We start from the raw sequence: 21,269 nt of genomic DNA, 5'->3' as shown, positions 1-21,269 counted from the left end.
ATCGGACTCTGTATAGTTACCCATCGGACTCCCTCTGGTTACCCATCGGACTCCCTCTGGTTACCCATCGGACTCTGTATGGTGACCCACCGGACTCTATGGTGACCCACCGGACTCTGTATGGTCACCCATCGGACTCTCTCCGATTACCCATTGGACTCTGTATGATGACCCACCGGACTCTGTATGGTGATCCACTAGACACCCACCAGTCTCCCATTGCACTATCTCCAGACTCCTGCCTTCTCTTCACACATTATTCTCTTTTCATCTCCCCCTCTTGTTCATCCCCCAACCTGTCTCCACCCATTTGCTCTCTATTTCTATCTCTCTCCTATTCGCATTGTCAAATCATTCCCCTCGCTCTATCTAAACCCTCTCTGTCTCTGATCCCTCTCTGTCTCTCTTTGATCCCTCTCTCTTTTTCTGATCCCTCTCTGTCTCTCTCTCTCTGATCCCTCTATTTCTCTAATCCCTCTAGCTCTCCCTCTCTCTCTCTGATCTCTCTCACTGATCCGTCTCTCTCTCTCTCTCTGATGGCTCTCTCTGAGCTCCCTTTCCCTCTCTGACCGCTCTCTCGGACCCCTCTCTCTTCTGATCCCTCTCTCTTCTGATCCCTCTCTCTATCTGATCTCTCACTCTCTCTCTGATCCCTTTATCTCTGATTCCTCGTTCCCACTCTCTGATCCCCCTCTCTCTCTGATCCCTCACTCTCAATCTCTGATTCCTATCTCTCTGTCTCTGATCCCTCTCCCTGTCACTGATCCCTCTCTCTCTGATCCCTCTGTCTGACCCCCCTCTCTCTTTTATCCCTCTCTCTCTCTGACCCCTCTCTCTGATCTCTCTCTCTCACTGATTCCTCTCTCTCTCTCTCTCTTATCCCCCCTCTCTCTTTCTGATTCCTCTCTCTCTGATTCCTCTCTCTCTCTCTCTCTCTCTGATTGCTCTCTCTCTGATCCTTTGCTCTCAATCTCTGATTCCTCTCTGTCTCTGATCTCTCCCTGTCACTGATCCCTCTCTCTCTCTCTCTGATGGCTCTCTCTCTGATCCCGTCTCCGGCCCCTCTCTCTGTGATTCCTCTCTCTGATCCATCCCTCTCTCTCTGATCCCTCTTTCTCTCTCTGATTCCTCTCTCTGATCCCTCTCTGATTCTGCTCTCTCACTGATGCCCCTCTTTCTCTCTCTGATCTCCCTCTCTGACCCCTCTCTGTGATTCCTCTCTCCCCCTCTCTCTGATCCCTCTATCTCTCCCTCTGATTCTCTCTCTGATTCTTCTCTCTTTCTCTGTTCCCTCCCTAATTCCCCTCTGTGAATCCTCTCTCTGATTCCCCTCTCTCTGATTCCCCTCTCTCTGATTCCCCTCTCTCTGATTCCCCTCTCTCTGATTCCCCTCTCCCTGATTCCTCTCTGTGATTCCTCTCTCTCTCTCTCTCTCTCTCTCTGATTCCACTCTCTCTCTGATCCCTCTCTCACTATACCCTCTCTCTCTCTGATTCCTCCCTCTGTGATTCCTCCCTCTGTGATTCCTCCCTCTGTGATTCCTCTCTGCCTGATTCCTCTCTCTCTGATTCCTCTCTCTCTCTGATCCCTGTCCCTGTTCCCTTTCTCTGAATCCTCTCTCCATCTCTGATTCCTCTCTCTGATTCCCCTCTCTCTCTGATCCCTGTCTCTGTTCCCTTTCTCTGATTCCTCCCTCCATCTCTGATTCCTCTCTCCCTGATTCCTCTCTCCCTGATTCCTCTCTCCCTGATTCCTCTCTCTCTGATTCCTCTCTCTCTGTTCCCTTTCTCTGATTCCTCTCTCCATCTCTGATTCCTCTCTCTGATTCCTCTCTCTCTCTCTGATTCCTCCCTCTGTGATTCCTCCCTCTGTGATTCCTCCCTCTGTGATTCCTCTCTCTCTGATTCCTCTCTCTCTGATTCATCTCTCTCTCTGATCCCTTTCTCTGATTCCCCTCTGTGATTCATCTCTCTCTCTCCCATTCCTCTCTCCCCCTCTGATCCCTCTCTCTCTTTGATTCCACTCTCTCTGATTCCTCTCCCTCTCTCTCTCTCTGATTCCTTTCTCTCTCTGATTCCTCTCTCTCTCTCTCTCAGGTTCCTCTCTCCCTCTCTGATTTCCATCTCTGATTCCTCTCTCTGTTCCTCTTATCCCTCTCTCTGATCCCTCTCTCTCATCCCTTTCTCTGATTCCCATCTCTCGGATTCCTCTTTCTCTCTGATCCCTCTTTCTCTTTCTCTGGCCCTCTAGCTCTCCCTCTCTCTCTGATCTCTCTCGCTGTTCCGTCTCTCTCTATCTGATACCTCTCTCTGATTCCTCTCTCTCTGATTCCTATCTCTCTCTCTGATTCCTATCTCTCTCTCTGATTCCTATCTCTCTCTCTGATTCCTCTCTCTCTCTGATTCCTCTCTCTCTCTGATTCCTCTCTCTCTCTGATCCCTCTCTCTCTCTGATCCCTCTCTCTGATTCCTCCCTCTGTGATTCCTATCTCTGATTCCTCTCTCTCTAATTCCTCTCTTTCTCTGATTCCTCTCTCCCTTGCTGATTTCCATCTCTGATTCCTCTCTCCATCTCTGATTCCTCTCTCCATCTCTGATTCCTCTCTCCATCTCTGATTCCTCTCTCCATCTCTGATTCCTCTCTCCATCTCTGATTCCTCTCTCCATCTCTGATTCCTCGCTCTCTAATTCCTCTCTCTCTGCTCCCTTTCTCTGATTCCTCTCTCTGATTCCTCCCTCTGTGATTCCTCCCTCTGTGATTCCTCCCTCTGTGATTCCTCCCTCTGTGATTGCTCCCTCTGTGATTGCTCCCTCTGTGATTGCTCCCTCTGTGATTGCTCCCTCTGTGATTCCTCTCTCTCTCATTCCTCTCTCTCATTCCTCTCTCTCTGATTCATCTCTCACTCTCTCTGAACCTTCTCTGATCCCTTTCTCTGATTCCCCTCTGTGATTCATCTCTCTCTCCCATTCCTCTCTCCCCCTCTGATTCCACTCTCTCTGATTTCTCTCTCTCTCTCTCTGATTCCTCTCTCTCTCTCAGGTTCCTCTCTCTCTCTCTCTCAGGTTCCTCTCTCCCTCTCTGATTTCCATCTCTGATTCCTCTCTCTGTTCCTCTGATCCCTCCCTCTGATCCCTTTTCTGATTCCTCTCTCTGATTCCCATCTGTGATTCCTCTCTCTCTGATCCCTCTTTCTCTTTCTCTGATCCCTCTAGCTCTCCCTCTCTTTCTGATCTCTCTCGCTGTTCCATCTCTTTCTATCTGATACCTCTCTGTGATCCCTCTCTCTCTTTCTCTGATCCCCACCCCCCTCTCTCTTTCTCTGATTTCTCTCAGTCTACATTGGTCAAATTACAACCATCTCAAGACTGTTGGCAAGTGTGTTGCTGGGGGCAGGAACGTGGCTACATATATCCTGGTATCAGAGGCCAGGATCATTTGTCCAGGATTCCAGCGAGGCTCTCCAGCCTGTTCAGGAGCTACAGTCGCTGACTCTGAGAGAAAAATACTGACGGTTGGCTAAGTGATACAGGGCCATGGCCGAGCAGGGCCAAAGGAAGGAGGACCTTCACCTTGACAAACACGATAAGGAGATCGACCTGGTCAACAGGGACCCAAAACATCTCAATGATGAAATTGTTAAAGTAAGTTTCTGGGGCCTGGGTGAATCCTGTAACAGGTAGAGAGCCCTGTAGAGTTCTTAGTTGGGTCGTGCATTATGTGTCACTATTACAGTAGGGTCCTGTATTTAGGGTTGATCAGTAGGGTCATGTATTTAGGGTTGATCAGTAGGGTCCTGTATTAAGAGTTGATCAGTAGGGTCCTGTATTTAGAGATGATCAGTAGGGTCCTGTATTTAGAGTGCATCAGTAGGGTCCTGTATTTAGAGTTGATCAGTAGGGTCCTGTATTTAGGGTTGATCAGTAGGGTCCCATATTTAGAGTTGAGCAGTAGGGTCCTGTATTTAGGGTTGATAAGTAGGGTCCTATATTCAGAGTTGATCAGTAGGGTCCTGTATTTATGGTAGATCAGTAGGGTCCTGTATTTAGAGTTGATCAGTAGGGTCCTGTATTTATGGTTGATCAGTAGGGTCCTGTATTTATGGTTGATCAGTAGGGTCCTGTATTTAGAGTTGATCAGTAGGGTCCTGTATTTATGGTTGATCAGTAGGGTCCTGTATTTATGGTCGATCAGTAGGGTCCTGTATTTAGAGTTGATCAGTAGGGTCCTGTATTTAGTGTTGATCAGTAGGGTCCTGTATTTAGAGTTGATCAGTAGGGTCCTGTATTTAGGGTTGATCAGTAGGGTCCTGTATTTATGGTCGATCAGTAGGGTCCTGTATTTAGAGTTGATCAGTAGGGTCCTGTATTTAGGGTTGATCAGTAGGGTCCTGTATTTATGGTCGATCAGTAGGGTCCTGTATTTAGAGTTGGTCAGTAGGGTCCTGTATTTAGGGTTGATCAGTACGGTCCTGTATTTATGGTCGATCAGTAGGGTCCTGTATTTAGAGGAGATCAGTAGGGTCCCGTATTTAGAGTTGATCAGTAGGGTCCTGTATTTAGAGTTGATCAGTAGGGTCCTGTATTTAGAGTTGATCAGTAGGGTCCTGTATTTAGAGTTGATCAGTAGGGTCCTGTATTTAGGGTCGATCAGTAGGGTCCTGTATTTATGGTCGATCAGTAGGGTCCTGTATTTAGAGTTGATCAGTTGGGTCCTGTATTTAGGGTTGATCAGTAGGGTCCTGTATTTAGGGTCGATCAGTAGGGTCCTGTATTTAGAGTTGATCAGTACGGTCCTGTATTTAGAGTTGATCAGTAGGGTCCTGTATTTAGAGTTGATCAGTAGTGTCCTGTATTTAGTGTTGATCAGTAGGGTCCTGTATTTAGAGTTGATCAGTAGGGTCCTGTATTTAGGGTTGATCAGTAGGGTCCTGTATTTATGGTCGATCAGTAGGGTCCTGTATTTAGAGTTGGTCAGTAGGGTCCTGTATTTAGGGTTGATCAGTACGGTCCTGTATTTATGGTCGATCAGTAGGGTCCTGTATTTAGAGGAGATCAGTAGGGTCCCGTATTTAGAGTTGATCAGTAGGGTCCTGTATTTAGAGTTGATCAGTAGGGTCCTGTATTTAGAGTTGATCAGTAGGGTCCTGTATTTAGAGTTGATCAGTAGGGTCCTGTATTTAGGGTCGATCAGTAGGGTCCTGTATTTATGGTCGATCAGTAGGGTCCTGTATTTAGAGTTGATCAGTTGGGTCCTGTATTTAGGGTTGATCAGTAGGGTCCTGTATTTAGGGTCGATCAGTAGGGTCCTGTATTTAGAGTTGATCAGTACGGTCCTGTATTTAGAGTTGATCAGTAGGGTCCTGTATTTAGAGTTGATCAGTAGTGTCCTGTATTTAGTGTTGATCAGTAGGGTCCTGTATTTAGAGTTGATCAGTAGGGTCCTGTATTTAGGGTTGATCAGTAGGGTCCTGTATTTATGGTCGATCAGTAGGGTCCTGTATTTAGAGTTGATCAGTAGGGTCCTGTATTTATGATCGATCAGTAGGGTCCTGTTTAGAGTTGATCAGTAGGGTCCTGTATTTAGAGTTGATCAGTAGGGTCCTGTATTTAGAGTTGATCAGTAGGGTCCTGTATTTAGAGTTGATCAGTAGGGTCCTGTATTTAGGGTTGATCAGTAGAGTCCTGTATTTATGGTCGATCAGTAGGGTCCTGTATTTAGAGGAGATCAGTAGGGTCCTGCATTTAGGGTTGATCAGTAGGGTCCTGTATTTAGGGTCGATCAGTAGGGTCCTGTATTTATGGTCGATCAGTTGGGTCCTGTATTTAGGGTTGATCAGTAGGGTCCTGCATTTAGGGTTGATCAGTAGGGTCCTGTATTTAGAGGAGATCAGTAGGGTCCCGTATTTAGAGTTGATCAGTAGGGACCTGTAATTAGAGTTGATCAGTAGGGTCCTGTATTTAGGGTTGATCAGTAGGGTCCTGTATTTATGGTCGATCAGTAGGGTCCTGTATTTAGAGGAGATCAGTAGGGTCCTGTATTTAGAGTTGATCAGTAGGGTCCTGTATTTAGAGTTGATCAGTAGGGTCCTGTATTTAGAGTTGATCAGTAGGGTCCTGTATTTAGAGTTGATCAGTAGGGTCCTGTATTTAGAGTTGATCAGTAGGGTCCTGTATTTAGAGTTGATCAGTAGGGTCCTGTATTTAGAGTTGATCAGTAGGGTCCTGTATTTAGGGTCGATCAGTAGGGTCCTGTATTTATGGTCGATCAGTAGGGTCCTGTATTTAGAGTTGATCAGTAGGGTCCTGTATTTAGGGTTGATCAGTAGGGTCCTGTATTTATGGTCGATCAGTAGGGTCCTGTATTTAGAGTTGATCAGTATGGTCCTGTATTTAGTGTTGATCAGTAGGGTCCTGTATTTAGAGTTGATCAGTAGGGTCCTGTAGTTAGGGTTGATCAGTAGGGTCCTGTATTTATGGTCGATCAGTAGGGTCCTGTATTTAGGGTTGATCAGTAGGGTCCTGTATTTATGGTCGATCAGTAGGGTCCTGTATTTAGAGTTGATCAGTAGGGTCCTGTGTTTAGAGTTGATCAGTAGGGTCCTGTATTTAGAGTTGATCAGTAGGGTCCTGTATTTAGAGTTGATCAGTAGGGTCCTGTATTTAGAGTTGATCAGTAGGGTCCTGTATTTAGGGTCGATCAGTAGGGTCCTGTATTTATGGTCGATCAGTAGGGTCCTGTATTTAGAGTTGATCAGTTGGGTCCTGTATTTAGGGTTGATCAGTAGGGTCCTGTATTTAGGGTTGATCAGTAGGATCTTGTATTTATGGTCGATCAGTAGGGTCCTGTATTTAGAGTTGATCAGTACGGTCCTGTATTTAGAGTTGATCAGTAGGGTCCTGTATTTAGTGTTGATCAGTAGGGTCCTGTATTTAGAGTTGATCAGTAGGGTCCTGTATTTAGGGTTGATCAGTAGGGTCCTGTATTTATGGTCGATCAGTAGGGTCCTGTATTTAGAGTTGATCAGTAGGGTCCTGTATTTATGATCGATCAGTAGGGTCCTGTTTAGAGTTGATCAGTAGGGTCCTGTATTTAGAGTTGGTCAGTAGGGTCCTGTATTTAGAGTTGATCAGTAGGGTCCTGTATTTAGAGTTGATCAGTAGGGTCCTGTATTTAGGGTTGATCAGTAAGGTCCTGTATTTATGGTCGATCAGTAGGGTCCTGTATTTAGAGTTGATCAGTAGGGTCCTGTATTTAGGGTTGATCAGTAGGGTCCTGTATTTATGGTCGATCAGTAGGGTCCTGTATTTAGAGTTGGTCAGTAGGGTCCTGTATTTAGGGTTGATCAGTAGGGTCCTGTATTTATGGTCGATCAGTAGGGTCCTGTATTTAGAGTTGATCAGTAGGGTCCCGTATTTAGAGTTGATCAGTAGGGTCCTGTGTTTAGAGTTGATCAGTAGGGTCCTGTATTTAGAGTTGATCAGTAGGGTCCTGTATTTAGGGTCGATCAGTAGGGTCCTGTATTTATGGTCGATCAGTAGGGTCCTGTATTTAGAGTTGATCAGTTGGGTCCTGTATTTAGGGTTGATCAGTAGGGTCCTCTATTTAGGGTTGATCAGTAGGATCTTGTATTTATGGTCGATCAGTAGGGTCCTGTATTTAGAGTTGATCAGTAGGGACCTGTATTTAGAGTTGATCAGTAGGGTCCTGTATTTAGGGTTGATCAGTAGGGTCCTGTATTTATGGTCGATCAGTAGGGTCCTGTATTTAGAGTTGATCAGTACGGTCCTGTATTTAGAGTTGATCAGTAGGGTCCTGTATTTAGTGTTGATCAGTAGGGTCCTGTATTTAGAGTTGATCAGTAGGGTCCTGTATTTAGGGTTGATCAGTAGGGTGCTGTATTTATGGTCGATCAGTAGGGTCCTGTATTTAGAGTTGATCAGTAGGGTCCTGTATTTATGATCGATCAGTAGGGTCCTGTTTAGAGTTGATCAGTAGGGTCCTGTATTTAGAGTTGATCAGTAGGGTCCTGTATTTAGAGTTGATCAGTAGGGTCCTGTATTTAGAGTTGATCAGTAGGGTCCTGTATTTAGAGTTGATCAGTAGGGTCCTGTATTTAGAGTTGATCAGTAGGGTCCTGTATTTAGAGTTGATCAGTAGGGTCCTGTATTTAGGGTTGATCAGTAGAGTCCTGTATTTATGGTCGATCAGTAGGGTCCTGTATTTAGAGGAGATCAGTAGGGTCCTGCATTTAGGGTTGATCAGTAGGGTCCTGTATTTATGGTCGATCAGTAGGGTCCTGTATTTAGAGGAGATCAGTAGGGTCCTGTATTTATGGTCGATCAGTTGGGTCCTGTATTTAGGGTTGATCAGTAGGGTCCTGTATTTAGAGTTGATCAGTAGGGTCCTGTATTTAGAGTTGATCAGTAGGGACCTGTATTTAGAGTTGATCAGTAGGGTCCTGTATTTAGAGTTGATCAGTAGGGTCCTGTATTTAGAGTTGATCAGTAGGGTCCTGTATTTAGGGTTGATCAGTAGGGTCCTGTATTTATGGTCGATCAGTAGGGTCCTGTATTTAGAGTTGATCAGTAGGGTCCTGTATTTATGATCGATCAGTAGGGTGCTGTATTTAGAGTTGATCAGTAGGGTCCTGTATTTAGCGTTGATCAGTAGGGTCCTGTGTTTACAGTTGATCAGCAGGGTCCTGTATTTAGGGTTTTTCAGTAGGGTCCCATATTTAGAGTTGATCAGTAGGGTCCTGTATTTAGTGTTGATCAGTAGGGTCCTGTATTTATGGTTGATCAGTAGGGTCCTGTATTTAGAGTTGACCAGTAGGGTCCTGTATTTAGAGTTGACCAGTAGGGTCCTGTATTTATGATCGATCAGTAGGGTCCTGTATTTAGAGTTGATCAGTAGGGTCCTGTATTTAGAGTTGATCAGTAGGGTCCTGTATTTAGAGTTGATCAGTAGTGTCCCGTATTTAGAGTTGATCAGTAGGGTCCTGTATTTATGGTCGATCAGTAGGGTCCTGAATTTATAGTTGATCAATAGAGTCCTGTATTTAGAGTTGACAGTAGTGTCCTCTATTTAGGGTTGATCAGTAGTGTCCTGTATTTAGAGTTGATCAGTAGGGTCCTGTATTTAGGGTTGATCAGTAGGGTCCTGTATTTATGGTCGATCAGTAGGGTCCTGTATTTAGAGTTGATCAGTAGGGTCCTGTATTTAGGTTTGATCAGTAGGGTCCTGTATTTATGGTCGATCAGTAGGGTCCTGTATTTAGAGTTGATCACTAGGGTCCTGTATTTATGGTCGATCAGTAGGGTCCTGTATTTAGGGTTGATCAGTAGGGTCCTGTATTTAGAGAAGATCAGTTGGGTCCTGTATTTAGAGTTGATCAGTAGGGTCCTGTATTTAGGGTTGATCAGTAGGGTCCTGTATTTAGGGTTGATCAGTAGGGTCCTGTATTTAGGGTTGATCAGTAGGGTCCTGTATTTAGGGTTGATCAGTAGGGTCCTGTATTTAGGGTTGATCAGTAGGGTCCTGTATTTAGAGAAGATCAGTTGGGTCCTGTATTTAGAGTTGATCAGTAGGGTCCTGTATTTAGGGTTGATCAGTAGGGTCCTGTATTTAGGGTTGATCAGTAGGGTCCTGTATTTAGGGTTGATCAGTAGGGTCCTGTATTTAGGGTTGATCAGTAGGGTCCTGTATTTAGGGTTGATCAGTAGGGTCCTGTATTTAGGGTTGATCAGTAGGGTCCTGTATTTAGGGTTGATCAGTAGGGTCCTGTATTTAGGGTTGATCAATAGGGTCCTGTATTTAGAGAAGATCAGTAGGGTCCTGTATTTAGGGTTGATCAGTAGGGTCCTGTATTTAGAAAAGATCAGTAGGGTCCTGTACTTAGGGTTGATCAATAGGGTCCTGTATTTAGGGTTGATCATAAGGTTTCATATTGAGAATTACACAAACCCATGACCACTACCATCTAGAAGGACAAGGGCAGCAGACACATGGGGAACACCACCGGCTGGAAGTTCCCCTCCGAGCCACTCACCATCCTGATTTGCAAATATATCGGCCGTTCCTTCACTGTCATGGGGTCAAAATCCTGGAACTCCCTCCCTAACAGCATGGTGGGTGTACCTACACTGCGCGCAGACTGCAGCGGATCAAGAAGGCAGCTCACCCCCACCTTCTGAAGGGAGGCAAGAGGGAACTGGTCCTTGTTCCTGAACTGATGGGCAGCTTCCAGTCACGGTTCAGTAATGTCACTGGGCTGGGGACATGCTGTACAGTTCAATTGTCCCCAGTCAGGTGAACAGGCGTCACTGCGGTGGGACTCTCGCCTCCTATCCTCCTCGATCTGCTCACTGTGACCTGGACGCACAGACTCCCCCACCACGCCAAACGAGACCAGGCCAAGGCTGAGGGCTGACCTGATTGAGCAGTGCTTCCAGAATAAATGCAGGTGGATGAACACCCTCCATGTCATCCTTTGCAGGTTGATTGATCTTTAACAAACATAAGTGTCCGATACAGATACAACGAAATGGAGAAGCAGCCAATCCATGCTGGAGGGTGGTCCTCTGTGTGCAGACCTACCTTGGTTCAGGAACGAGATCCCACATCTTTCAGCGCTTTGCCGACAGTTTAATATTCATCCTCTCATTGGAGTGATCACTGAATGTAAAACATCCCACTGACATTATACTTGGAGTGTCACCAGATCAGGGATCAGTTAATCTCAGGCAAGCTCAGAGGGCCAGCGAACGAAACAAAGGAACTGGAACAAACTGATGCCACAGGGTAAACCACCGAACACAGGGGAGAGTGTAGAGGGTGCTTTACTCTGTATCTATCCCCGTGCTGTACCTGTCCTGGGAGTGTTTGATGGGGACGGTGTAGAGTGAGCTTTACTCTGTATCTATCCCCGTGCTGTACCTGTCCTGGGAGTGTTTGATGCGGACAGTGTAGAGGGAGATTTACTCTGTATCTAACCCCATGCTGTACCTGTCCTGGGAGTGTTTGATGGGGACAGTGTAGAGGGAGCCTTATCCCAAATTTAGTCCAGTGGTCATGTTTTCCAATTCCTGATGAAGGTCCAGTCAGTAGTTAATGGAACCTCCAAATGGGCCTCTTTGACATGAGCTAACCTTTAACTGGAATAGACGCTCGGATACACTGACTGACTGGCACAGCTGCAAGAGATTCAGTACGATTTGTGGCTGCTCTCAAGCTGCTGCCAATCCCCATAGAGACACTTACACACAGAGCTCTCAGCAAATCTAAATTAAACACAGCACAGATTACACTCACCAAAAACAAATTTTACACTCCAATCAGCTCCTGTACGGTCCATGTGTGTGTCTCAGTGTCAGTTCCTGTACAGTCTGTGCGTGTGTCTCAGTGTCAGCTCCTGGACTGTCCGTGTGTGTGTCCCAGTGTCAGCTCCTGTACAGTCTGTGCGTGTGTCTCAGTGTCAGCTCCTGGACTGTCCGTGTGTGTGTCCCAGTGTCAGCTCCTGTACAGTCTGTGTGTGTCTCAGTGTCAGCTCCAGTATGGTCTGTGTGTGTGTCTCAGTGTCAGCTCCTGTACGGTCTGTGTGTGTGTCTCAGTGTCAGCTCCTATATGGTCTGGGTGTGTGTCTCAGTGTCAGCTCCTGTACGGTCCGTGTGTGTGTCTCAGTGTCAGCTCCTGTATGGTCTGTGTGTGTGTCTCAGTGTCAGCTCCTATACGGTCTGTGTGTGTCTCAGTGTCAGCTCCTGTAGAGTCTGTGTGTGTGTCTCAGTGTCAGCTCCTGTAAAGTCTGTGTGTGTGTCTCAGTGTCAGCTCCTGTACTGTCCGTGTGTGTGTCTCAGTGTCAGCTCCTGTATGGTCCGTGTGTGTGTCTCAGTGTCAGCTCCAGTACGGTCCGTGTGTGTGTCTCAGTGTCAGCTCCTGTACTGTCCGTGTATGTGTCACAGTGTCAGCTCCTGTACGGTCCGTGAGTGTGTCTCAGTATCAGCTCTTGTACGGTCCGTGTGTGTGTCTCAGTATCAGCTCCTGTACATTCCGTGTGTGTGTCTCAGTGTCAGCTCCCATACCAGTCCATGTGTGTGTCTCATTGTCAGCTCCTGTACGGTCCGTGTGTGTGTCTCAGTGTCAGCTCCTGTACGGTCTGTGTGTGTGTCTCAGTGTCAGCTCCTGTAGAGTCTGTGTGTGTGTGTCTCAGTGTCAGCTCCTGTAGAGTCAGTGTGTGTGTCTCAGTGTCAGCTCCTGTAAAGTCTGTGTGTGTGTCTCAGTGTCAGCTCCTGTACTGTCCGTGTGTGTGTCTCAGTCTCAGATCCTGTAATGGTCCGTGAGTGTATCTCAGTGTCAGCTCCTGTACGGTCCATGTGTGTGTATCAGTGTCAGCTCCTGTACGGTCTGTGTGTGTCTCAGTATCAGCTCCTGTACAGTCCGTGTGTGTGTCTCAGTATCAGCTCCTGTTCAGTCCGTGTGTGTGTCTCAGTGTCAGCTCCTGTACAATCACTGTGTGTGTCTCAGTGTCAGCTCCTGTTCGGTCCGTGTGTGTGTCTGTGTCAGCTCCTGTACTGTCTGTGTGTGTCTCAGTGTCAGCTCCAGTACGGTCTGTGAGTGTGTCTCAGTATCAGCTCCTCTACAGTCCATGTGTGTGCCTCAGTGTCAGCTCCTGTATGGTCCGTTTGTGTGTCTCAGTGTCAGCTCCTGTACGGTCCGTGTGTGTGTCTCAGTGTCAGCTCCTGTACGGTCCGTGTGTGTGTCTCAGTGTCAGCTCCTGTACAGTCGGTGTGTGTGTCTCAGTGTCAGCTCCTGTACTGTCTGTGTGTGTGTCTCAGTGTCAGCTCCTGTACAATCCGTGTGTGTGTCTCAGTGTCAGCTCCTGTACAGTCCGTGTGTGTGTCTCAGTGTGAGCTCCTGTACGGTCCGTTTGGGTGTCTCAGTGTCAGCTCCTGTATGGTCCGTGTGTGTGTCTCAGTGTCAGCTCCTGTACTGCCTGTGTGTGTGTCTCAGTGTCAGCTCCTGTACAGTCCGTGTGTGTGTGTCTCAGTGTCAGCTCTTGTACGGTCCATGTGTGTGTCTCAGTGTCAGCTCCTGTACAGTCTGTGTGTGTGTCTCAGTGTCAGCTCCTGGACTGTCCGTGTGTGTGTCCCAGTGTCAGCTCCTGAACAGTCCCTGTGCATGTCTTTGTGTCAGCTCCTGTACGTTCCGTGTGTGTATCTCAGTGTCAGCGCCTGTACAATCACTGTGTGTGTCTCAGTGTCAGCTCCTATATGGTCTGCGTGTGTGTCTCAGTGTCAGCTCCTGTACGGTCCGTGTGTGTGTCTCAGTGTCAGCTCCTGTATGGTCTGTGTGTGTGTCTCAGTGTCAGCTCCTATACGGTCTGTGTGTGTCTCAGTGTCAGCTCCTGTAGAGTCTGTGTGTGTGTCTCAGTGTCAGCTCCTGTAAAGTCTGTGTGTGTGTCTCAGTGTCAGCTCCTGTACTGTCCGTGTGTGTGTCTCAGTGTCAGCTCCTGTACGGTCCGTGTGTGTGTCTCAGTGTCAGCTCCTGTACTGTCCGTGTATGTGTCACAGTGTCAGCTCCTGTACGGTCCGTGAGTGTGTCTCAGTATCAGCTCTTGTACGGTCCGTGTGTGTGTCTCAGTATCAGCTCCTGTACATTCCGTGTGTGTGTCTCAGTGTCAGCTCCTGTACCAGTCCGTGTGTGTGTCTCATTGTCAGCTCCTGTACGGTCCGTGTGTGTATCTCAGTGTCAGCTCCTGTACGGTCCGTGTGTGTGTCTCAGTGTCAGCTCCTGTACTGTCTGTGTGTGTGTCTCAGTGTCAGCTCCTGTACAGTCCATGTGTGTGTCTCAGTGTCAGCTCCTGTACAGTCCGTGTGTGTGTCTCACTATCAGCTCCTGTACGGTCCATGTGTGTGTCTCAGTGTCAGCTCCTGTACAGTCCGTGTGTGTGGCTCAGTGTCAGCTCCTGTACGGTCCATGTGTGTGTCTCAGTGTCAGCTCCTGTACTGTCCGTGTATGTGTCACAGTGTCAGCTCCAGTACGGTCCGTGAGTGTGTCTCAGTATCAGCTCCTGTACGGTCTGTGTGTGTGTCTCAGTGTCAGCTCCTGTAGAGTCTGTGTGTGTGTCTCAGTGTCAGCTCCTGTAAAGTCTGTGTGTGTGTCTCAGTGTCAGCTCCTGTACTGTCCGTGTGTGTGTGTCTCAGTGTCAGCTCCTGTACGGCCCGTGTGTGTGTCTCAGTGTCAGCTCCTGTACAGCCTGTGTGTGTGTCTCAGTGTCAGCTCCTGTACTGTCTGTGTGTGTGTCTCAGTGTCAGCTCCTGTACAATCCGTGTGTGTGTCTCACTGTCAGCTCTTGTACAGTGCGTGTGTGTGTCTCAGTGTGAGCTCCTGTGCAGTCCGTTTGTGTGTCTCAGTGTCAGCTCCTGTACGGTCCGTGTGTGTGTTTCAGTGTCAGCTCCTGTACGGTCCGTGTGTGTGTCTCAGTGTCAGCTCCTGTACGTTCCGTGTGTGTGTCTCTCAGTGTCAGCTCCTGTACAGTCTGTGTGTGTGTCTCAGTGTCAGCTCCTGTACAATCACTGTGTGTGTCTCAGTGTCAGCTCCTGTTCGGTCCGTGTGTGTGTCTGTGTCAGCTCCTGTACTGTCTGTGTGTGTCTCAGTGTCAGCTCCAGTACGGTCTGTGAGTGTGTCTCAGTATCAGCTCCTCTACAGTCCATGTGTGTGCCTCAGTGTCAGCTCCTGTATGGTCCGTTTGTGTGTCTCAGTGTCAGCTCCTGTACGGTCCGTGTGTGTGTCTCAGTGTCAGCTCCTGTACGGTCCGTGTGTGTGTCTCAGTGTCAGCTCCTGTACAGTCCATGTGTGTGTCTCAGTGTCAGCTCCTGTACTGTCTGTGTGTGTGTCTCAGTGTCAGCTCCTGTACAGTCCGTGTGTGTGTCTCAGTGTCAGCTCCTGTACAGTCCGTGTGTGTGTCTCAGTGTGAGCTCCTGTACGGTCCGTTTGGGTGTCTCAGTGTCAGCTCCTGTATGGTCCGTGTGTGTGTCTCAGTGTCAGCTCCTGTACTGCCTGTGTGTGTGTCTCAGTGTCAGCTCCTGTACAGTCCGTGTGTGTGTGTCTCAGTGTCAGCTCTTGTACGGTCCCTGTGTGTGTCTCAGTGTCAGCTCCTGTACAGTCTGTGTGTGTGTCTCAGTGTCAGCTCCTGGACTGTCCGTGTGTGTGTCCCAGTGTCAGCTCCTGAACAGTCCCTGTGCATGTCTTTGTGTCAGCTCCTGTACGTTCCGTGTGTGTATCTCAGTGTCAGCGCCTGTACAATCACTGTGTGTGTCTCAGTGTCAGCTCCTATATGGTCTGCGTGTGTGTCTCAGTGTCAGCTCCTGTACGGTCCGTGTGTGTGTCTCAGTGTCAGCTCCTGTATGGTCTGTGTGTGTGTCTCAGTGTCAGCTCCTATACGGTCTGTGTGTGTCTCAGTGTCAGCTCCTGTAGAGTCTGTGTGTGTGTCTCAGTGTCAGCTCCTGTAAAGTCTGTGTGTGTGTCTCAGTGTCAGCTCCTGTACTGTCCGTGTGTGTGTCTCAGTGTCAGCTCCTGTACGGTCCGTGTGTGTGTCTCAGTGTCAGCTCCTGTACTGTCCGTGTATGTGTCACAGTGTCAGCTCCTGTACGGTCCGTGAGTGTGTCTCAGTATCAGCTCTTGTACGGTCCGTGTGTGTGTCTCAGTATCAGCTCCTGTACATTCCGTGTGTGTGTCTCAGTGTCAGCTCCTGTACCAGTCCGTGTGTGTGTCTCATTGTCAGTTCCTGTACAGTCCATGTGTGTATCTCAGTGTCAGCTCCTGTACAGTCCGTGTGTGTGTCTCAGTGTCAGCTCCTGTACAATCCGTGTGTGTGTCTCAGTGTCAGCTCCTGTACAGTCCATGTGTGTGTCTCAGTGTCAGCTCCTGTACAGTCCGTGTGTGTGTCTCACTATCAGCTCCTGTACGGTCCATGTGTGTGTCTCAGTGTCAGCTCCTGTACAGTCCGTGTGTGTGGCTCAGTGTCAGCTCCTGTACGGTCCATGTGTGTGTCTCAGTGTCAGCTCCTGTACTGTCCGTGTATGTGTCACAGTGTCAGCTCCAGTACGGTCCGTGAGTGTGTCTCAGTATCAGCTCCTGTACGGTCTGTGTGTGTGTCTCAGTGTCAGCTCCTTTACAGTCTGTGTGTGTGTCTCAGTGTCAGCTCCTGTAAAGTCTGTGTGTGTGTCTCAGTGTCAGCTCCTGTACAGTCTGTCTGTGTGTGTCTCAGTGTCAGCTCCTGTACGGTCCGTGTGTGTGTCTCAGTGTCAGCTCCTGTACAGCCTGTGTGTGTGTCTCAGTGTCAGCTCCTGTACTGTCTGTGTGTGTGTCTCAGTGTCAGCTCCTGTACAATCCGTGTGTGTGTCTCACTGTCAGCTCTTGTACAGTGCGTGTGTGTGTCTCAGTGTGAGCTCCTGTGCAGTCCGTTTGTGTGTCTCAGTGTCAGCTCCTGTACGGTCCGTGTGTGTGTTTCAGTGTCAGCTCCTGTACGGTCCGTGTGTGTGTCTCAGTGTCAGCTCCTGTATGGTCCGTGTGTGTGTCTCAGTGTCAGCTCCTGTACTGTCTGTGTGTGTGTCTCAGTCTCAGCTCCTGTACAGTCCGTGTGTGTGTCTCAGTGTCAGCTCCTGTACAGTCCGTGTGTGTGTCTCAGTGTCAGCTCCTGTACGGTCCGTGTGTGTGTCTCAGTGTCAGCTCCTGTACGGTCCGTGTGTGTGTCTCAGTGTCAGCTCCTGTACGGTCCGTGTGTGTGTCTCGGTATCAGCTCCTGTACGGTCCGTGTGTGTCTCAGTGTCAGCTCCTGTAATGCTCCGTGTGTGTCTCTCAGTGTCAGCTCCTGTACGGTCTGTATGTGTCTCAGTGTCAGCACCTGAGCGGTCTGTGTGTGTGTCTCAGTATAAGCTCCTGTACATTCCGTGTGTGTGTCTAGGTATCAGCTCCTGTACAGTCTGTGTGTCTGTGTCTCAGTTTCAGCTCCTGTACAGTCCGAATGTGTGTCTCAGTGTCAGCTCCTGTACGGTCCGTCTGTGTGTCTCAGTGTCAGCTCCTGTACTGTCCGTGTGTGTGTCTCAGTGTCAGTTCCTGTAAGATCCATGTGTGTGTCTCAGTGTCAGCTCCTGTACAGTCCGTGTGTGTGTCTCACTATCAGCTCCTGTACGGTCCATGTGTGTGTCTCAGTGACAGCTCCTGTACAGTCCGTTTGTGTGTTTCACTATCAGCTCCTGTACAGTCCGTGTGTGTGTCTCAGTATCAGCTCCTGTACGGTCCGTGTGTGTGTCTCACTATCAGCTCCTGTACAGTCCTTTTGTGTGTCTCAGTATCAGCTCCTGTACGGTCCATGTGTGTCTCAGTGTCAGCTCCTGTAGAGTCTGTGTGTGTGTCTCAGTGTCAGCTCCTGTAGAGTCTGTGTGTGTGTCTCAGTGTCAGCTCATGTAGAGTCTGTGTGTGTGTCTCAGTGTCAGCTCCTGTAGAGTCTGTGTGTGTGTCTCAGTATCAGCTCCTGTACAGTCTGTGTGTGTCTCAGTGTCAGCTCTTGTACGGTCTGTATGCGTGTCTCAGTGTCAGCTCCTGTATAGTCCGTATGTGTGTCTCAGTGTCAGCTCCTGTACAGTCCGTGTGTGTGTGTCTCAGTGTCAGCTCCTGTACAGTCTGTGCGTGTGTCTCAGTGTCAGCTCCTGGACTGTCTGTGTGTGTGTCCCAGTGTCAACTCCTGAACAGTCCCTGTGCATGTCTTTGTGTCAGCTCCTGTACGTTCCGTGTGTGTATCTCAGTGTCAGCGCCTGTACAATCACTGTGTGTGTCTCAGTGTCAGCTCCTATATGGTCTGCGTGTGTGTCTCAGTGTCAGCTCCTGTACGGTCCGTGTGTGTGTCTCAGTGTCAGCTCCTGTATGGTCTGTGTGTGTGTCTCAGTGTCAGCTCCTGTACGGTATGTGTGTGTCTCAGTGTCAGCTCCTGTAATGGTCCGTGTGTGTACCTCAGTGTCAGCTCCCGTACGGTCCGTGTGTGTGTCTCAGTGTCAGCTCATGTACGGTCTGTGTGTGTCTCAGTGTCAGATCCTGTACAGTCCGTGTGTGGGTCTCAGTGTCAACTCCTATACAGTCCGTGTGTGGGTCTCAGTGTCAGCTCCTGTACGGTCCGTGTGTGTGTCTCAGTGTCAGCTCCTATATGGTCTGCGTGTGTGTCTCAGTGTCAGCTCCTGTACGGTCCGTGTGTGTGTCTCAGTGTCAGCTCCTGTATGGTCTGTGTGTGTGTCTCAGTGTCAGCTCCTATACGGTCTGTGTGTGTCTCAGTGTCAGCTCCTGTAGAGTCTGTGTGTGTGTCTCAGTGTCAGCTCCTGTAAAGTCTGTGTGTGTGTCTCAGTGTCAGCTCCTGTACTGTCCGTGTGTGTGTCTCAGTGTCAGTTCCTGTACGGTCCGTGTGTGTGTCTCAGTGTCAGCTCCTGTACGGTCCGTGTGTGTGTCTCAGTGTCAGCTCCTGTACTGTCCGTGTATGTGTCACAGTGTCAGCTCCTGTACGGTCCGTGAGTGTGTCTCAGTATCAGCTCTTGTACGGTCCGTGTGTGTGTCTCAGTATCAGCTCCTGTACATTCCGTGTGTGTGTCTCAGTGTCAGCTCCTGTACGGTCCGTGTGTGTATCTCAGTGTCAGCTCCTGTACGGTCTGTGTGTGTGTCTCAGTGTCAGCTCCTGTACAGTCTGTGTGTGTGTCTCAGTGTCAGCTCCTGTAGAGTCTGTGTGTGTGTCTCAGTGTCAGCTCCTGTAAAGTCTGTGTGTGTGTCTCAGTGTCAGCTCCTGTACTGTCCGTGTGTGTGTCTCAGTCTCAGCTCCTGTAATGGTCCGTGAGTGTATCTCAGTGTCAGCTCCTGTACGGTCCATGTGTGTGTATCAGTGTCAGCTCCTGTACGGTCTGTGTGTGTCTCAGTGTCAGCTCCTGTATGGTCCGGGTGTATGTCTCAGTATCAGCTCCTGTACAGTCCGTGTGTGTGTCTCAGTATCAGCTCCTGTTCAGTCCGTGTGTGTGTCTCAGTGTCAGCTCCTGTACAATCACTGTGTGTGTCTCAGTGTCAGCTCCTGTTCGGTCCGTGTGTGTGTCTGTGTCAGCTCCTGTACTGTCTGTGTGTGTCTCAGTGTCAGCTCCTGTACGGTCCGTGTGTGTGTCTCAGTGTCAGCTCCTGTACTGTCCGTGTATGTGTCACAGTGTCAGCTCCTGTACGGTCCGTGAGTGTGTCTCAGTATCAGCTCTTGTACGGTCCGTGTGTGTGTCTCAGTATCAGCTCCTGTACATTCCGTGTGTGTGTCTCAGTGTCAGCTCCTGTAGAGTCTGTGTGTGTGTCTCAGTGTCAGCTCCTGTAAAGTCCGTGTGTGTATCTCAGTGTCAGCTCCTGTACGGTCCGTGTGTGTGTCTCAGTGTCAGCTCCTGTACTGTCTGTGTGTGTGTCTCAGTGTCAGCTCCTGTACAGTCCATGTGTGTGTCTCAGTGTCAGCTCCTGTACAGTCCGTGTGTGTGTCTCACTATCAGCTCCTGTACGGTCCATGTGTGTGTCTCAGTGTCAGCTCCTGTACAGTCCGTGTGTGTGTCTCAGTGTCAGCTCCTGTACGGTCCATGTGTGTGTCTCAGTGTCAGCTCCTGTACTGTCCGTGTATGTGTCACAGTGTCAGCTCCAGTACGGTCCGTGAGTGTGTCTCAGTATCAGCTCCTGTACGGTCTGTGTGTGTGTCTCAGTGTCAGCTCCTGTAGAGTCTGTGTGTGTGTCTCAGTGTCAGCTCCTGTAAAGTCTGTGTGTGTGTCTCAGTGTCAGCTCCTGTACTGTCCGTGTGTGTGTGTCTCAGTGTCAGCTCCTGTACGGCCCGTGTGTGTGTCTCAGTGTCAGCTCCTGTACAGCCTGTGTGTGTGACTCAGTGTCAGCTCCTGTACTGTCTGTGTGTGTGTCTCAGTGTCAGCTCCTGTACAATCCGTGTGTGTGTCTCAGTGTCAGCTCTTGTACAGTGCGTGTGTGTGTCTCAGTGTGAGCTCCTGTGCAGTCCGTTTGTGTGTCTCAGTGTCAGCTCCTGTACGGTCCGTGTGTGTGTCTCAGTGTCAGCTCCTGTACGGTCCGTGTGTGTGTCTCAGTGTCAGCTCCTGTATGGTCCGTGTGTGTGTCTCAGTGTCAGCTCCTGTACTGTCTGTGTGTGTGTCTCAGTCTCAGCTCCTGTACAGTCCGTGTGTGTGTCTCAGTGTCAGCTCCTGTACGGTCCGTGAGTGTGTCTCCGTGTCAGCTCCTGTACAGTCCGTGTGTGTGTCTCAGTGTCAGCTCCTGTACGGTCCGTGTGTGTGTCTCAGTGTCAGCTCCTGTACGGTCCGTGTGTGTGTCTCAGTGTCAGCTCCTGTACGGTCCGTGTGTGTGTCTCGGTATCAGCTCCTGTACGGTCCGTGTGTGTCTCAGTGTCAGCTCCTGTAATGCTCTGTGAGTGTATCTCAGTGTCAGCTCCTGTACGGTCCGTGTGTGTGTCTCAGTGTCAGCTCCTGTACAGGCCCTGTGTGTGTGTCAGTATCAGCTCCTGTACAGCACGTGTGTATGTGTCTCTGTGTCAGCTCCTGTACAGTCTGTCTGTGTGTGTCTCAGTGTCAGCTCCAGTACATTCTGTGTGTGTCTCAGTGTCAGCTCCTGTACGGTCCGTGTGTGTGTGTGTGTGTCTCAGTGTCAGCTCCTGTACTGTCCGTGTGTGTGTCTCAGTGTCAGTTCCTGTAAGATCCATGTGTGTGTCTCAGTGTCAGCTCCTGTACAGTCCGTGTGTGTGTCTCACTATCAGCTCCTGTACGGTCCATGTGTGTGTCTCAGTGTCAGCTCCTGTACAGTCCGTGTGTGTGTCTCACTATCAGCTCCTGTACAGTCCGTGTGTGTGTCTCAGTATCAGCTCCTGTACGGTCCGTGTGTGTGTCTCACTATCAGCTCCTGTACAGTCCTTTTGTGTGTCTCAGTATCAGCTCCTGTACGGTCCATGTGTGTCTCAGTGTCAGCTCCTGTAGAGTCTGTGTGTGTGTCTCAGTGTCAGCTCCTGTAGAGTCTGTGTGTGTGTCTCAGTGTCAGCTCATGTAGAGTCTGTGTGTGTGTCTCAGTGTCAGCTCCTGTAGAGTCTGTGTGTGTGTCTCAGTATCAGCTCCTGTACAGTCTGTGTGTGTCTCAGTGTCAGCTCTTGTACGGTCTGTATGCGTGTCTCAGTGTCAGCTCCTGTATAGTCCGTATGTGTGTCTCAGTGTCAG

The 21,269-nt window shown here is 49.1% G+C and overlaps 1 protein-coding gene across 1 annotated transcript in view; it reads left to right on the top strand.

Moving 5' to 3' along the window:
- Positions 1–3,533: 3,533 nt before the first annotated feature.
- LOC121274260 (caveolin-1-like) overlaps positions 3,534–21,269 on the top strand; it is a 49,797-nt gene continuing 32,061 nt past the window's right edge. The window contains exon 1 of the mRNA XM_041181471.1: positions 3,534–3,641. Coding sequence (XP_041037405.1) covers positions 3,534–3,641 — 108 coding nt within the window. The remainder of the gene's footprint in view (positions 3,642–21,269) is intronic.

The sequence above is a fragment of the Carcharodon carcharias genome (genome assembly GCF_017639515.1).
Source record: "Carcharodon carcharias isolate sCarCar2 chromosome 35 unlocalized genomic scaffold, sCarCar2.pri SUPER_35_unloc_5, whole genome shotgun sequence".
Lineage (NCBI taxonomy): Eukaryota > Metazoa > Chordata > Chondrichthyes > Lamniformes > Lamnidae > Carcharodon > Carcharodon carcharias.
The sequence above is the reverse complement of the archived record's forward strand: the minus strand, read 5'-3'. Positions and strand labels throughout refer to the sequence as shown.